The following is an 18573-nucleotide window of genomic DNA, read 5'->3' as shown; positions in this document are numbered from 1 at the left end:
CTCAATATAGAAGGAAATACTTGAGACATAACCAAAGATGTACAAATTCATTGTTTAGCAAGACAGTTGAAAAACGTAAGAAAATCCATGTATAAAATAGTTAACAAATGACACCTTCTCTTTACTTGGGAGAATTTAAATATATTAGAAGAAAACAGAGGTAAAGAACTACGTGAGAATTGATTACATGTTGAACAGGTGTAATTAAATTCAACACAAAACAAATAAAAATGCCTCAGAAAAGGGGTGTAAAGAATTTAAAAAGAAAAGATGGACTGTGCTGGGCCCTGTACTTGCTAGCACATACAAGAATCTGGTTTGAGAAGACCTCAGACAAAGTTTCTTTGGAGATCTCCCCAATCAAAATGCTGGACTCAGAACCCTAACCAAGAAAAGAGAGAAGACAGAACAGGTCAACCAACCATCTCAGCTATATGTTGGCAAACAGAGACTCTATGATGGACTATGTCAAGCAGTGGATTCTTCAAAGACCTCATAGTGCTTGGAATGGCAAGATTGGCAGTGATTCATAACTGTTGAAATATCAAAACCACTTGAGCAAGAACCTCAGAGAATACCCCACATCCGGGACCTGGGGAGGGTGGGAAATTGGGTGGGCCTTTTCCCTTAATCCCTACTTTAAAGATGAAGGAAACAATGTGGAAAAAATAATAGTCTTACTCACTTTCCTGTGGCCTTTGAAACTTTTTACCCTAATTAACTATGTAAAGATTGTTAAAACATAATAATTTTGGGCCCAGCGCAGTGGCACAAGTGATTAAGGTCCTCGCCTTGCACGTCTGGGATCCCATATGTGCACTGGTTCTATCCCGGCAGCCCCGCTTCCCTTCCAGCTCCCTGCTTGTGGCCCAGGAAAGCAGCAGAGGACGGCCCAAAGCTTTGGGACCCTGCACCCACGTGGGAGACCCGGAAGAGTCTCCTGGCTTCAGATCGGCATAGCATTGGCCGTTGCGCTCACTTGGGGAGTGAATCATCGGACAGAAGATCTTCCTCTCTGTCTCTCCTCTCTGTATATCTGCCTTTCCAGTAAAAAATAATAAAAATAAATCTTAAAAAAAAACAATTTTAAAAAGGCTGAAAATAAAACACTTCTATGAAAAAAAGATTCTGAAAGCAATCAAAAGTTTTTATAAACTATTAACATAAAAGCTTGTTTAAATTTATGGTATCTAAATTCTAGCTTCATGGAGTGTGCCTTTGTGGCTTATGCTTGATTTTTAGATAATATCAAGAATTTTTTTTTCTAATCTCAGGAAATCTAATTCCATGTAGGATTCATCTTCCATAAACCTTGATAAAGCACTCTACTATTCCTTCAGTTATTTTTTTCTATACGATTCTATTTTATTTGCCCTATGGTGTGTCTCCTTTATAAAATTACTATCTATTACAATGCTAGTAATTACAATAGACAAAACACATCTCTCATACCTGTCTTGAATATTCATAACATTCTTATGCACGTGGCACAATTTACATTTCTCTCTCCACTCTTTTTGGATTTTTTCACTTTACATTTAAAAAAACTAGGACTGTCAGTGATGGTCTAGCTAATCCATTGCCTGGAGTGCCAGCATCTTATGACAATTGGAATCCAAGCTTCTACATTTTATATTTACCTCCCTACTTATCACCTGGGAATGAAGCAGATGGCTGTAATTTTTAGGCCACTGCACAAACATGGGAGAGCTGGAGGGGGTTCCCACTGAGTCAGCTATGGCATTGGCAGCCATTTGGAGAGTGAACTGATGAATGGAGGATCTATCTGCCCCTACTGTCAATCTGTCTTTCAGATAAAAAATTAAAAATAACCCAACATATATAAATTAAGATGAATAGATAAAAATATTGAGTTTATCTGTAATTATTTATATATTTTTTGATGTTTGGAGAAATTAAGTGAAAAAACAGGGAAATATTTTTATCTTATGGGCCCTGCACAGTAGTCAAGTGGCTAAACTCTTTGCCTTTCACATTGGGATACCATATGGGTGCCAGTATCCCTCATGCTCCACATCAATAACCAGCTCCCTGCTTGTGTCCCAGAAAAGCAGCCACTGACAGCCCAAAGCTTTGGGACCCTGCACCCTCACAAGAGACCCATATTCTCTCTGTATATCTGACTTTCCAATTGAAAAAAAAATTAAGTTTTACCTTACTTAATACATTCTTAAATGTTGTTACACTCAAGTACAAAACTAACAATGTTTTAAGACATAAAAACAGTTTGAAAAAACTAGATAACAGCAATTGCAAATGAAGAAAAGACAAAATAAGGATATTTAGGTTAAGTCTCTGTTGCTCATATACAGGGGTGGGGGAAAGATACCGAAAGTGGATATATTGCATTTGAAACTTGTTCCAACCCATGGTTACTAAAGCAGGATCTATAACCTGATTATATACATACTATTTCATCTCAACCCTCACAAATCCCTTCATTTCCCCATTCCACCTTTCTAGGAGGCAATGAGAAGAATCAAAGGACATTAGAATACTGTCAGAGCAATTGGAAATGTTTGAAAAGGGAAACTGCAAAACATTAAATAAATCTCACTGCACAGTAGTCTCTCTGAGGTGTGTTCCTAGGGAGGACCTTGGCCAGGATCTAGTCAGTATCAATATCAGTGGAATCACAGCTAGGGGCTCACATGAGAATGCTGGTGGAAACAACTTAGATGTGCACAAACTTCATCCTGGAATTAAAGGCATTGATAATATGTTACATGATACATTCTGCAGAAAAAGAGGCCTCTCTTGTATTTGATGCTGAGCATTTTGGACCTTGATAGGGACATGTCTCTAAATAAGTAATAGAAGTAGTCAAGGCTTTCACAGATGGGACCATGCCAATGAGCTTAATACTAAATATTTCACTTACCTCAGCATCAGTCATGATGCCCATGCTTAAAATAACATTTCTTAATTCATCTGAACATGGAATTATAATAGAGACAGAAGCAGAGAGGCACCTTTATTCCATTGATTCAAATCCCAAATGATTGCAACAAAAGTAGTTGAGCTGGTGTGAAGCCAAAAGTTAGGAGATAGGTCAAAACTGAATCAGCTAGGACATGAACCAATTGTGCCCTCGGTTGCCACAGTAGGATAACCAGAACCTTACACAACTATCTTATAGGGCTGGATCTGATGTTCATCCTCATATTTGAAAGACATTAGGCACAGGTTGGCATTCATTGGCAAGAAGCTTGCTGTCGGAAGCCATGGTGCAGGAAATCAGCATGAACGTGACAGTAGTTGTGGCAGCTGATATTTAAACTGCAGTGGCCATTATCATATCACAAGTCAGATGCCAAACAATTCTTATGCCTCTTGCATGTACCTCTAAAAGTATGCAATAATTAGACAAGGGCCAAAAGTGATCCAGTTTGCCAGATGTCACAAATGAATCACTCCCCATTCTGAACAAAAAATTCATCCTTTAAAACTGGGTTATTAGCATTACAATTGCCACATGCATCGGTTGATATTTGTGAGTCCCATATTAATCTATTATAGAATATTTGTGAATTAGCACTATAAAAAAAGCTATACTAGATAACTGCATAAATGCTATATGGAATTCAAAACAAGTGTTATACACAGAATATTTATTTTCAAAATTAAAATGTGAAAGCAGAACTTATTTACAACAAAATTACATCAGGTAGATTCCATTTCAAATATTTTAGCAACACATAGCCTTCTTCAGAAATATGACACACCTCATGTTTATTATTTGACAATTGTTGAGACTTTCACACATCCTACTGCAATTTTACAATGTATCCTATCTGTAATTTACTAATGCTTGATTTGGACTTTATACGATTTGACTGAGAGTAGCTTTATACTAGCTAGTTTTTTCTGTTTACATACTTTTGTTTTTCTTAGCTTCATAGGATCTGCAGAGAATTGACTTCAGAAAATATGATTGTTTTTAGGCAATGCAATATTTTTGTTGCTCCTTATGGATATATTAGTGAACTGTGACCTCATGTTAGTTTTTGCTTTCTAGTGCAATCAATGTTTTTTGTGTATGAGTTTTTCAACATTTCTTCAGGCATGTGACTTAGTTTATGCAATAACTGCCTGCTAACAAAAAGATTTTCCATACTCGTCATACTGAAAAAGTTTTTATCTTGTGTGAACTCTATGATGATTGATTAGGTCTTTTTTACGGCAAAACACTTTTCCACATTCACTGCATTCATACGCTTTTTCTCCTGTGTGTATTCTCTGGTGTTTAATTAGGGATGGCTTTTGACAAAATGCTTTTCCACATTCACTACATTTAAAAGGCTTTTCCCCTGTGTGAATCCTCTGATGTACAATGAGACTGGACTGCTGGCAAAAGGCTTTTCCACATTCACTACATTTATAAGGTTTTTGCCCTGTGTGAATCCTCTGATGTACAATGAGACCGGACTGCTGGCAAAAGGCTTTTCCACATACACTGCATTCATAAGGTTTTTCCCCTGTGTGAATCCTCTGATGTCGATTAGGTGTGACTTCTGACAAAAACCTTTTCCACACTCAGTACATTTATAAGGTTTTTCTCCTGTGTGAATTTTCTGATGTCGGATTAGGTGTGCCTTCCGACAAAATCCTTTTCCACATTCAGTACATTTATAAGCTTTTACTCCTGCGTGAATTCTCTGATGTGTGATAAGCTGTGACGTCGAATAAAAACGTTTTCCACATTCACTGCATTCATAAGGTTTTTCCCCTGTGTGGATTCTCTGATGCACAGTTAGGTGTGACTTTGAATAAAAACTTTTTCCACAATCAATACATTCATAAGCTTTTTCCCTTGTGCGGATTTTCTGATGTATGCTTAGCTGTGACTTCCGACAAAAAGCTTTTCCACATTCACTGCATTTGTAAGGTTTCTCTCCTGTGTGGATTCTCTGATGCACAGTTAGGTGTGACTTCCGACAAAAAGCTTTTCCACATTCACTACATTTATAAGGTTTTTCCCCTGTGTGGATTCTCTGATGTACAATGAGACTGGACTGCTGGCAAAAGGCTTTTCCACATTCCCTACATTCATAAGGTTTTCCCCCTGTGTGGATTCTCTGATGTCTGATTAGGGATGACTTCTGACAAAAAGATTTCTCACATTCATTACAATTGTATGATTTTCCCGCTGTGTGAATTCTCTGATGTGTAAGGAGACCTGATTGAGTGCAAAAGGATCTTACAGGTTCATTACAATCATACGGTTTCTCCTCAGTGGGAAGCATCTTCTCTCTAGTGAATTCTGACTTCTGGTAAATATTTTTGCTACATTTATTGCACACAGAGAAATTTTCTCCAATTTCACTGCACTTCTTGGTGATTAAGCTAGAGTTACAGCTAAAAGACTGTTTGCAGTAGCCACATATATAGTGACTTTTCGCTATTTGGATTATCTGATTTATTTTGAGATCTCTTTTATAAATAGGACATTTCTCACTCTTGAAAGGTTCATGGAGTTTCTTTCCTGAGTGTGTTTGTTGATGCTTGACAAAATAAGGATTGCTATGGAACATTTTCTTGTCAACCTGAATTGTTTCTCCTACAATGATAGGGTCATTAAATGGGTCTTTGATACAAATTTTCTTACACTTAAGGAACATCTTCGTGCTGAAAGTTTTTTCTTTTCCATTGTGTTCAAAAGATTGCTTACAAGTGTACATCTTGTCATGCTGACTGAGCTTTTCTGCAAATTGGAGTTTGTTCTCAGGAACATTAGAGGCATGCTTTTTCTCAAGTGACATTTCATCAGGCTTCCTAGGAAAAAAACACATTTTGAAATAAACTATGGTGTCCTTTCCTCTCTTCAAAAGGTACCCCATCTCTGAGTCTTTCCTGGGACACACTTCCCACCTCCCCTCTTCTTCCAAGTTCACCTGGTCGCTTCAGAAGCAAACCTTCTGTAAGCAACTGAGTCCCAGTTTCTGTTCCCATACTAAGCTGAGGAAACAGCCACTGAGATTCCTGGTAACATTTTCTCTGGTGTCCAATACAGGGCATGAAATGGCTTCTTATACCAGTCATGTTGCTTGACTCAACAGAAAGAATTTACCGTGTTGGTGTGCTTTCCCTCAAGTGGGACTGAACCTTGAAAATGACTCTTGATACCCCATGGTTCTGCATAAAGATGGATCCCTCCACCCCATCCACTGTCCACCACCTAGCTCTGGTTGAAACTCCAAATAGGTTCTTTTTTTAAGGGGGATGAATTGCTGTTTCCTATCATCTCAATTTCTCCTTTGGGAGTATGGCTCTGGGTGTGTGTTTCGAAGAAACCTGGTGGAGGACTGACAGTCCCTCTCAGAGGCTACTTTTTTGCATGATGGGAAACTCCCTGGGTGAATTCTGAATGCTGATGACCTGGCATGGTACCCAAGTGCCAAGCTTCTTTCTCATGTTTCATGTTGGTTTATCCTTAGTGAAGGAGGACTGGCTCATGGCACTCCGACAAGTATTATGCTTGGTTTTGATTATTTGAACTGACTCATATGCACCTCTGATGACTCTCCCTACACCCCTGAGACGAACTAAGACCAGTTTCTTTATTTTGACTCCTGTCTCAGTTCTATCACCCATGTGGCTTCCAAAATCTGAGACCTGTACAGCAATAGAACAGGAGGAGTACATTTGAAACTACACAATAGGAGCTATTGATTGAGAGACAACAAATGGGAAATGTCTTCCCACAGGTTCCTCCTCAGACAAGGAGGAGTCATACAACACTTAAAAATCCAAGACCCTTCTGAAAAATGGTGCATCTCCCTCTCTCCACTCAACAGGTATCCCCCATCTATCTCTTCCTCTCTGAGGTGGTCCTTTTCCATTCCCTCTGCTTTCTACATTCACCTGGTAACTCTGCAAATAAAACTTCTCTCAAATAAACAAAAAAAAGAGACATATTTCTACTTTCTTTTTTATACAATTTCCTCTCCATAGCTTTTCATAGCACGCGTCAATTATGGCCAGAGCTTAAATTAATCATCTTTGCCAATGCAACTCTTTTTGAAGTTATACAATTTTTGTTATTACAACTTGCCTGAAAGTGGTTTCTTGATTTTCTGGATTAGTTCCAAGCAGCTCATTCTTTGTGTAAGGATCTGAAAAGAGGAAAAAGAGTAACCATATCTGTGAATCACATCTAAGTATCTCTTTTCAAATGCTCAAGTAAGACAATGATGTTTCTTGCCAATCTAGATATAACAGATTTTAATATTCAAAAAATGCACACATTTATGATCATTACACTTTTTAAGTTAATACATTAATACAATAAATAGGGTTTCTTTTTCAATTTTCAATTACTTGAGATTTTATATTTTAAGTTGATGTGGAGTAGGACAGAAAATATGGTACAGCAATTCAAACTAATGCTTGTAATGCATTACATCGCATAACAGTTCCAGTTTGTCTTATCTTGCAGGGATCATGTAAAAGGTCAATATTTAGCTCTACATTTTTGGTTTCAGGTTGATCAATTTTAACATTTGAAAGCATTGTTAGAATAAAACTGTATATGGAGACTGTAGAGTGCCTTTGTCTCATGCATGACATAACCTGATTTTGGAAGAAACATAAAAAAAAAATCAACATGAATTTCAATGAATATTTACTGAGATACATATCAATTTCGCTTCCCAGTATGTACTGCCCTACCTGAAAGTTGCTGGGGTACAGATTTTTCCGCAGTCCATGGTACTGATTCTTGTTCCAACTTGAAGATCACATCAGGTTTTGTTATGTGATACCCTGTTAATTGAAAATAATAGCGATTTTGTGAAATCACTATCTTGGAGCTTAAAGAAGAAAAGATTGGATCTAGAATCTGAGTCACAAAATGGCTAATATGAATCATTATCTGAAGAATAGATATTAAGATTCTTTAAAGCCTCAAATACTAGTCCTACTAGATACTAAACTTTATAAGTTCTTCTTTAATTTGTCAAATATAAAGAAAGTATTCTGCTTGGGCATGACAGATTATCACTCACCCACGAACAGCAGATTGCTATAGGTCTCAAGCATCACATCCCTGTACAGGGTCCTCTGAGTATTGTCCATGATCTGCCACTCCTCCTGGGTAATGTCCACAGCCACATCTTCAAATGACACCAACACCTGCAACAACACATGTCTCCTCAGTTCTGGATCACTGGCAGTACATTCTTCCACGTATGTTTGATTTGCAGCTTATATGAATGCAGCTTAATTTATAATCTATATGGCATTATAGATTAAAAGCAAAATGAAAATACTCATTCTGCATTACTTTTGCAATTCCAAAACTACAATAGACTATCCCTTATTATTTTGTTGCAGATTCTTTCCTCTAATGACTCTGATTTTCATTAAATATAGAAGGTATCATTAGAATAAATCTGCAAGTAGAAGATATCACTCTGTTTGTCACTGTTATTGCCACTCTGCTTTTCAATTAAATTAAAATATATAAGCATTTTAACACTGAGCAAAAATATAAATTTAGTGCCTGTAATAGTAAGCTGAGTGATTTCCAACTGCCATGTTCCCCCATATTCACTTTCTGTAGAATTTCTTCTTATAAGAAAGATATATTGGTGTCTTCTCTACTGATTTCTCAGCTACAAAGCGGGGTAAAGTTTTCTGGATCACTCACTTAAGGCATAGGATTAGGAAGTGAGTCTGTTCTGTGTTAAAAACCATACATTAACAACAGAATTTGTATCCATGAATGTCTCATGTTCAGTCTTGTGAAGGATATGACTAAAGCTTCAGCTCAGGAGAACTATTCTTCGCATGTTTATTTTGCATCTTCTAAAGACACAGATTACTTTACAATCTGTATGGCAACATAAGGTAAAAACAAAATTAAAAACATCTTGTCCTACATTGTATTTGAAATTCTGAAGTTACAATGCAATTCCTTTATCACTCTGTAAGATCATTTTATCAAATAATTATGAGCTCACTGTGTAATCTGTACATATAAATATGAACATTGAGCTAAATTACATGCAAGATTAGATAAGAAAGACACATGATTAATAATGGATAGAATAGTGAGAAAATGATTCATGATATTTTTCTCAAACAAGCTGATATTTTAAAAATGTATAAAGTGACATTAATAAAATTCAATTTTCCTATTTCAACTTAAAAAATGAAATATTGGAAAAAATTTTTAAATTAAACTTACACAAATGAGTGAAGAGTTAATACAGCTTACTCTGGATTTAAATACATATGTGATTTTTTGTTTTTTACTTTGGAGAATGTATATATTAAAATCCTTTCTTTTTTCTATTTTTTTCTTTTTATGAAAACACAATTAAATTAAGCTAATATTTTAATTACAGTGAACTTCAGCCTCATTCAGAACTAGCTTTTTGTAACAAGTAGCTAACTCAGTTTTTAAAATAAATAAAAACCTCCAAATGCTGCTAGGCACCATACCATTTCAGCAATTTCAAAAAGCAAAATTGAAAACTTGAAAACTATTTTTATATTTGGAAACTCTTACTACTCCCAAATGCTGAGTGGCTATTTTCAGGTTGGAACTGAATGATGTTCTTTATATCATCTGTAACATCAATAAACACCATTTTAAACTTGATATCCCTCAATAATTAATAAATTCTTACTTTTAATTTGAATCATGTAATAAATATCTTAGTTATATCATCAGAAAACTTGGAGGGAAAATTTGAATCAGATTTAACTGCTCCAATGTCTAGTTATGACAATCTTACCTTCTTCCTCTCATACTTATTTCTTTGTATCAGATTAAGAAAACCATCATAAAGCTTCTACAGCACAATGTAAAACAAGCTGAGACATAAACATACAACTTACTGAAAGTGTGTTTGTGTTCTCTAGACTTGGAAGCATGTAGTGTGTTTCAGTGAAACACCTGGAAGAAAAGGTGCACAGAGGAAGTTACAAATTGGTTTTGCTTTCTCAAGTTTCCTTATTATTTCCTATTGTGTAAGTAATGTCAAGGCAGGAACCAGACACAACGGCCAGAGAAATAAAGGCTATCCAATTTCCTGGGCAAGAATAGTGCATTACAGATGACAAGTGCCACGAAGCCATCCTAGAAACAGCATAAACAAATTCAATAATTGACAGTGATTAAATTCAAGTTGTTATTAGCTTAAAGCAAACATTTTTTTGCACTCTATTATTATTATCTTTTATGATACAGTTCCAAATTTGCTCATCACCTCCAAAATTCCCTCCCCCCACCTAATACCTCTATATCATTATTAACATATAGTTCTTCATACACATTCATATGTCCATCATTGCTGGCATGGAAAATGGCAGAGAGTCCAGCATCTTATTGTCAAAATATAGTAAACAGTTTCATTGTAAGTCCATCTTTGTCTGGAAGAAGAAATGCATACCACACTGCATCCTCACATCTGGATGTGAGTCTCCATTGCAAGGCTATTGTACATCCCCTTAAATAGTCATGATACAAAATCAACAATAGAAAGAAAAATAGGAATGTACAATGCCATGAAGTTCAATCACACGTTACTATATATGACAGTCTCCATTACACAACTACTGTACATCCCCTTAAATGAAAAGTTATGATACAAAATCAACAATAGAAAGGCTAACGTGTAGCTGAAGAAGTGAAAATCAAGAACCTTCTTGAAGAAAATGATATCACTGCATGATCTATGAGCCATTACATGATTTAATCAGAAGAAAGTATTTTGAAGAGATGAAACCAATAGAAAACAACAAAACACATGCAATATATTTTCTGGTGATCTTTGTTAAGCGTGTCTCCTCCAGACTATAAACAGATGGGTTTTGTTTTTCAATCCAGTCTACTAAGCTATGACATTTAATTGAGTTTAAGCCATTCACATTCAGAGTTTAATATGCACGGATGATACTTTGGTCCTCTCATTTTAGAAATGGGTTGTTCATTGGTTTAATCTTCTGTTGTCATTTTATTGGGATGTTCTTCCCATTTGCCTTTGGTTTTGGTGGATGTTCTTCCCATTTGCCTTTGGGTTGGGCAGGTTTGAAAGAGGCAAATTCTTTTAACATTTCTTTTCTGTGGAACAATTTGATTTCCTTTTCAAAGACAAAAGAAAGCTTTGCTGGATATGTTATCCTAGCCTGACAATTTTTTTCTTTCAGAGTCTGGAATATTGTGACTCCATTCTCTTCTTGCCTGTAGAGTTTCCTGTGAGAGATCTCCTGTGAGTTTAATTGGCATTCCTTTATATGTCAGTTGATTTTTTTTTCATGTGCATATTTAAGGGATCTTTTCCTTCTGTTCAATTAAAAAGAGCTTGATGATCATGTGTCTTGGGGAAAATCACTTTTGATCAAGCCTACTGGGAGTTCTGTGCCCCTCCTGGATCTTGTTTCCCAATTCTTTCTCCAGATTAGGGAAACTTTCCTTGATTATTTCATTAAATACATTTGCAAACTCAGCTTCTCTTTCTGCACCTTCTGGGACTCCCATAACTCATATATTTGGCCTCTTAATAGTGTCTTTCAGTTCTTTAATACTTTTTTGGCCTGATCCAGCTCTGCTTCCAGCTTTTTGTTTGCTTCCCCCTCGAGACAGGAAATATCTTCCAATTCTGAGATTTTTTCTTCTGCTTGCTTCATTCTATTTTGGAGACTCTCCATTGTATTTTTAATTTGCTCTACTGTGTTCTTAATTTCTGATATTCCAGCCTTGATTTGCTTTACTGCTTCCTTAAATTCTTTGAACTCTTGCTTGAGCTTCTCATTTTTGATCAGAATCTTTAAAATGAGTCTTATGGATTCTGTGTCCCCCATTTTTTTAGATGTCTTCTTCATGAACTCTGAGGTTGGCACAGGGCTTTGCTCCTTTGCAGGGGAGTTTTCAGTAATATTCATTGTGCCTTTGTCTCTTCTTTTGCTCTTGGTCATTGTACTTCTGGTTAGCAGAGTCTTCTTCTCCTTGGGGCAGGTTTCTAAGCTGCTTCACACTCAGGTATACAGTTTAACTCTACTTATTGCAGTTGGTATACAACTTTTGCTTGCAGCCACTTGTGCCACAACCTCCAGCATGTTCCAGGTCTGGGTTCTTATGTCAGATTTCCACCATGGTCTCCACAGCCCCAGCTCCTGGCTCACCACTCTCTACCTCCTGTGATACCATGCTGAGGCTGCACCATTGTCTCTGCAAGCTTTCTCCCACTTATAGTTGGAGTAGGTTCCAGGATGAGAGACACCAGTTGTCCTATATAATTAGGTTGTTGGTGGCGCTGATCTTATCAAAACCTCTTGGACATTAGGTCTGGGTACCCCACAGACCTATTTAGACCCATACGATGCCATAGTCAGTACTATTTTCCTGCGGGGCCAGTTCAATCCACTCACCTCAGTGAGTTCTCACGAACTCAGCACATGCACGGTTCACTGTTGTCCCCTGATGTTTTAAAGCTATTGCCACAGTGTACAAAATGGTGCCTGATGTACCAGCATTACAGTTCTTGATCTGCTGGCCATCTGATCCGAGGGCTACCCAGACCTGCCCCGGGGGGAACCTGTAGAATGCCACGCGGATGCAGTTCACTGAGTCAGAAATGAGCTCACTCCCAGCTCAGCAAATGCTTAGTCCTTTCCCTTGTTTTTGCCCTCTTATGCAAAATGGGGCCCAATTCAGCTCTAGGGGGCTTATTGGGCCCTGAAATCCACCCTGTTCTCACACTGCCCATCTGAGATCTGCTCCTCAGTCTCTGCTCCTGGTCAAATCAAATGGACCAGCAGGATGGACAGTTCTTTGTCTGGGTTCACCTCCCAATTTCCCAGTGAAAGTCCCTTCCTACCTGGTTGCTGGTGGAGTTCCAGCTGCTGGCAGAGTTCAGATTGCCATTAGCTGAATGCCGCTCGAGTATCATTCACTGCAACACTACACCTTTGTTCCCACTGCTTTCCTGTGTCTGTCAGTCTCCAGATACTCCTCTGCTCTTGCTATTGTTGTTCTGTCCTTTCCTATTTCCTGAAATATGTCCTCTCTGCTTCATCCTGATTAAATGTTTTCCTGTCCATTTAAACATGTTCTTACCCTATTCCACCACCTTGATTCTGTTGAAAGTGAAAACTTTCTACTGTCTAAAGCAAACGTTTTATACTTACTTAAAATTAAAAATATTACTGCCAAGCACTTAGTTATTTTTCTCAACCACTGTTCAAATTACAACATACCATAAAAAAATATTGTCACTGAAATTTATGCTACTCAAAAATAATTAGGGGTATTAAGTATTTGTTTTTGTAGATGAGCTGCATAGGACTCCATATAAGGACTTTCATTAGAACATTTATTGCTAATATTAAAAATGTTGAAAGCAGACTTTTTCAATTAGAGTAATTGTATCTGCACTTATACGGGAAAAATTGATATAATACATATTTACTCTCTACAACTTTCTAGTAACTGCTCCAACTGAAACTTCCTAAGACTTCAATGTCACTTCCCAGCTCTTAAACCTTCAATGACACTTGACTTTGCCATTTCATTTGCTTTGGCCCATAGGACATCTATAAATATGACAGCAACATAGTTTGAAATGTATTTTTACTTTACCTCATTAAATACTTATATTATAGCAACAGCTGGAGAAAACCATCAGACTTAGAGGATTGAATGTCATGATACAGCAGGTTTTGCTGCTGCTTGGGATAGATCACATCTGATACCCAGTTGCTTTGTTTATGTCTACTGCCTATTCAACACTCTCAACACAGAATCCTCTTATAAGGATAAATGTTTTTTCAGGTATTTGGGTACTCTAGTTTGATTTATTCATACTAAGGATTTTATTAGTAGTAGTAAAATGGTTTATATATATTTAAACACTTGAAACTCGGACTGCTGTGGTATTCTAGTGGTTAAAGTCCTCATCTTACATGCGCTGGAATCCCATACTGCAGCTGGTTTGTGTACCATCCAGCCAGTTCCTGTCCCAGCCAGGTTCCTGCTTGTGGCCTCAGAAAGCAGTAGAGGATGGCCTAAAGCCTCAGGACCCTGTACCTGCATGGGAGAATCAGAAGAAACTCCTGTATCCTGCCTTTGGATGGGTACAGCTCCTACCGTTGAGGCCACTTGGGGAGTGAACGAATGGATGGAAGATCACCCTGTGTCTCTCCTCTTTATATCTGGCTTTCCAAAAAAATTAAATATTTAAATATTCGAAAACTGATTCATGCTAAAATCTGAAGCACTTTTGCCTGTCAGTAATGGATAACATACTAAATAAGAAAAACCGCATTATAAATTTATTGTATTCACACAATCCAAAGTATTGAAAAAGGATTTGCAGAGAAGAGACAAAGGTCTCCATCCCTGCTCATTCACTCTCCAAGTGACTGCAATGGCTGGAGCTGAACTGATCTGAAGCCAGTGGCCAAAAGCTTCTTTCTGGTCTCTAATGCAGGTGCACATTCCCAAGGCTTTGGGCTATTCTCTACTCCTTTCCGAGCCCACCAGCAGGGAGCTGCATGGGAAGTAGAACATCTGGGACATTAATTGGTACCCAAATGTGATTCAAGCATATACAAGGGTTTAGCCACTAGGCTACAGCAACAGGCAATTAGAACTCCACTGGCAGATCTGAGAACCAGCTTGCAGGAGGAGCTGGGGCTGTCCACAACCACCTGGAATGTATCACCAATCAACAGGAGCTGAACTGTGGGTAGGCCGGACTGACCCATGCTGAAGCACCCACTGGTTGATGCCAAGGTGAGGCAAGCCACGTCAGTCTAGGGGTGGAAAGACAGTAACTGTGAGGCTTGGGAGCGGTGGTCTGACAGGACCTGGGTCAACTGGCCTGGGTCCTTTGGCCAGTCTGTGTGTTGGATGCTGGGTCTGTGAGCCCCTAGGGGACGGGGGTTTCAGCAGGACCAGCATTACATGGTCGGGGTCCTTGGGCTCACCTGTGTGGTGGGTGCCTGATCCAGTGGTATTCAAGTAACCTGGTTGAGGTCCTTAAGCCTGCATGCACAGTGGGTGCTGGGTCCTTGAGCCTCAGGGACAGAAGGTTAGTGAGGTCCACGTAGTCTAGCCCAGTCCTCCCTCGAGCCCACATGCAGGGAAATGCTGGGTTCATGAGTCCTGGGGAGGGGAGGTCCGGTGAGATCTGCATCACCTTGGACCCACCTGCATGGTGAGTGCCAGGTCTGTGAGCTCCAGGGACAGGGGTCTGGTGATGTCAGGGTTGCATAGCCCAGGTCCTTGGGCCTTCTTACAAAATGTGTGCAGGGTCAGGTGGAGGCCAGGTCATGTGTTCTAGGTCCTTGAATCTGCTTGTACACTGGATGCTGGGTCTGGGCCTCAAGGGCAGGGGTCCAGTGGGGCTCAGATCACAGGGCTCAGCTCCTGGGCCCCATCTGCATGGTGGATGTTGCTCATGTGAGTCCCTGGGGCATGGGGTCCAGTGCATGCCAAGTCTCCTGGCCTGGATCCTTAAACCTCATATGTTCTTTTTTAGAAATAAGTAAATTTTATGGGTCTGTTTCAGTAGCCTAGTGGCTAAAGTCTTCATCTTGCACATGCCAGGTCAGATATGGGTGCTAGTCCATGTCCTGGCACCCTGGTTCCCACCCAGCTCCCTGCTTGTGGCCTGGGATAGCAGTAAAGGATGGCTCAGGACCTTGGGACCCTACACCTATGTGGGAGACCCAGAAGAAGCTCTTGGATCCTGGCTTCAGATCGGTTCAACTCTGCCATTGCAACCAGTTGGAGAGTGCATCAGTGGATAGTAGATCTTCCTCTCTGTCTTTCCTCCTCTCTGTACATCTGAATCTCCAATAAAAACAAATTTAAAAATAAGTAAATCTTATTTTTGATATTTACATACGAGAGGGATGCATGCCCATGAGGACCACCAATTAGAGTGGGGAAGTTGAGGAATAGAAGAAAGTAGATGAGACGGATCTTTGGATGACACTGGGTGGTCTTGCCCCATCCTGGGTAGCTGTTAATGAATTGTCACAATAGCTGATTTTTAGTATACTCAAACACTTGAGGCTATAAATGAATTCACTATAAATGAAAACAGGACCCCATTTACTGTGCCAGTTTATCTGGCATGCTCTGTATTCTTTCTTCGGTTTCAGAAACCTATACTAACAAGTCTTGTCTGTCTCCTCCTGTATCTAGCCCTATGTGCCTCTGGCTATGCCTACTTTTATGTATCTCAGATCTTGCTTATGGCACTGTAAGTTATCTACAGTTTGAACACCTCACATGACTGGGACCCATATTCATCCTTGCATTAACCCATTTTAAAAATCTGTCACTTAAACCACATCATTAAAGTCAATTGTCCTTGTGCCTACAGCATAAGCCAGCTGTTCATAAAGAATCATTATTCACTTTGTTCAATAAGCAATATTGTTATTCTATATCTTTGGAAAATTTATATCTATTAAATACTTTATTGTAAGGACTAACTAGAACAGTGGACACTAACACAGATGTGCCACCTTAAATACCTGCGTCTCCTAGGTCTTGAACACCTTAGGGCCTCACAAATGTAAGCTTCAAGCCCTTTAGGCTTAAACGATATTCTCTGCCAATCCCGTGTACTTTATGACGTGGTACCTGACAGCTCTATTCACCAATGCTCTGTGGTACTTATCCCCTTTGTCTACTTACATCTGCATCTGCCAAGCCTGCAGCCCTGCGCTCCCAATACTCACCTCTATACTATAAAGTTACCTTGCCATTCTTCTGCTCTCACCCACTGCTTTCTTGGTCTGTCCCTCACTGCACTCTCCTTCCTCATCTCTTATCTTTGTCTCTTCCCCACCCATCATGCATTTACTGGCATAGGAGATAAGCTAAAAACAATAAAGAAAAAAAACTATTACTTACAAATTTGTTCAGTAACTTGCTGTAACTGAGACCTCCAAACACAATAGATATTCAACTAAAGATTTTTACAGTTTAACTTTTAAGCAGGATATTTTCTTTTTAAAAGAATAGATTTATTCATTTTTATTGGAAAGTCACATATACAGAGAGGAGAAAAGACAGAGAGGAAGATCCTCTAGCAGATGATTCACTCCCCAACTGACTGCAATGGCCAGAGCTGAGCCAATCTGAAGCCAGGAGCCAGGATTCTCCTTCTGGGTATCCCACATAGGTGCAAGGACCCAAGGCTTTTGCTGTCCTCCACTGTTTCCCAGGCCACAAGCAGGGAGCTGGATGGGAAGCAGAGCTGCCAGGATTAGAACCCACACCTCTATGGGATCCTGGCACATTTAAGGTGAGAATTTTAGCCGCTAGGTCATCACGCCAGACTCAGAGATATTTTCTGAATATAAACTTAATACCTAGCCTCTTGAACATTATGAACAATGTTTGTGCATAATTAAATATAACACTGAAAGCATTCTCTAAAAAATACAATGTTTACATCAAGAATAAATTGCTATAAAATTAAAATATAATCAATTCTTAAACTGTTTCAATGTATGAGATGAACTCATGTTCTCTGTCAGTTAATATATTAAGATGCAAAAAGGTTACAAACATGGAAATGTGTTCTTGATGAGGAAGATTGCAAGAGAAAATTTTATTGATATAATTGATCATAGTTTTTTTTTACCATTTGCAACATTTTCTAAGCATTTATCATTGATACATGTGATAGAAGTCTGATCCTCTGTTAAAGCAAGTTTTAAAAGACATATGTTATTGTAACATGTTTTAAATTGTTAAAGGGCTTTTATCCAATTAATAAAAAAACTTTCCACCTAGCTCTAGTAAACTCTAGCTCTGTTCAATTGTTTCAAAATATGAGACGTGTGAATGTACTACCTCTTATGTCCAAGTGCTTTTTATATAAAAGTAATCTGTATTTTCTGCCTTTCAATAGGTTTTCATTGCTTAAGATCAGCAAATGGCCTGACATGGCAGCCTAGTGGTTAAAGTCCTCACTTTGCACACACTGGGATTTCTTTTGAGCACTGGTTCTAATCCCAGATGCTCCACTTCCCATTCAGTTCCCTGCTTGAGGCCTACAGTGATCTAATGAACCTTTTTTTTTTCTATTATTTTTATTATTTTCTTATTGGAAAGGTGGATATACAGAGAGGAGAGACAGAGAGGAAGATCTTCCATCCGATGATTCACTCCCCAAGTGAGCGCAATGGCCAATGCTATGCCCATCTGAAGCCAGGAGGCTCCTCCGGATCTCCCACGCGGTGCAGGGTCCCAAAGCTTTGGGCCGTCCTTGACTGCTCTCCCGGGCCACAGGCAGGGAGCTGGAAGGGAAGCGGGGCTGCCTTCTAGAGGATTAGAACCGGTGCCCATGTGGGATCCCAGGCGTTCAAGGCGAGGACCTTAACCACTTGCGCCACCGCGCAGGGCCCTAATGAACCTTTTAAAAAAGAATTTATTTCCTAAATTAATCATGTACACCCACTTAGCACACCATCATAAAAATCTACTCCTTGAAAGATTTATTTCTGAAAAATGATGTGAACATTGGCCCTAAGACCCCAGCCACTTGGAATCAACACAATTTTAAATATCTCATTCCT

At 38.8% G+C, this 18573-nt stretch overlaps 2 protein-coding genes across 2 annotated transcripts in view; both read right to left on the bottom strand.

Moving 5' to 3' along the window:
• Positions 1–3257: 3257 nt before the first annotated feature.
• LOC121150517 (zinc finger protein 2-like) lies at positions 3258–5337 on the bottom strand. Its single transcript, XM_040971441.1, is given in 2 exon segments — positions 3258–4520; positions 4523–5337. Coding segments are annotated over 2 exon segments (1107 nt in total). The 5' UTR covers positions 5268–5337; the 3' UTR covers positions 3258–4158.
• A 1620-nt stretch (positions 5338–6957) lies between these two features.
• The window catches only part of LOC121150518 (zinc finger protein 1 homolog), a 51764-nt gene continuing 40148 nt past the window's right edge, over positions 6958–18573 (bottom strand). Inside the window, exons 2-4 of the mRNA XM_040971442.1 lie at positions 9868–9925; positions 8028–8154; positions 6958–7136 (exon numbers count right to left, since the gene is read on the bottom strand). Of these exons, the coding sequence (XP_040827376.1) occupies positions 7048–7136; positions 8028–8154; positions 9868–9925 (274 nt within the window). The 3' untranslated portion in view covers positions 6958–7047. The remainder of the gene's footprint in view (positions 7137–8027; positions 8155–9867; positions 9926–18573) is intronic.

This window comes from Ochotona curzoniae, unplaced genomic scaffold (assembly GCF_017591425.1).
Source record: "Ochotona curzoniae isolate NIBS_2020 unplaced genomic scaffold, NIBS_Ocur_1.0 contig_2157, whole genome shotgun sequence".
In the NCBI taxonomy this organism is placed as follows: domain Eukaryota; kingdom Metazoa; phylum Chordata; class Mammalia; order Lagomorpha; family Ochotonidae; genus Ochotona; species Ochotona curzoniae.
The sequence above is the reverse complement of the archived record's forward strand: the minus strand, read 5'-3'. Positions and strand labels throughout refer to the sequence as shown.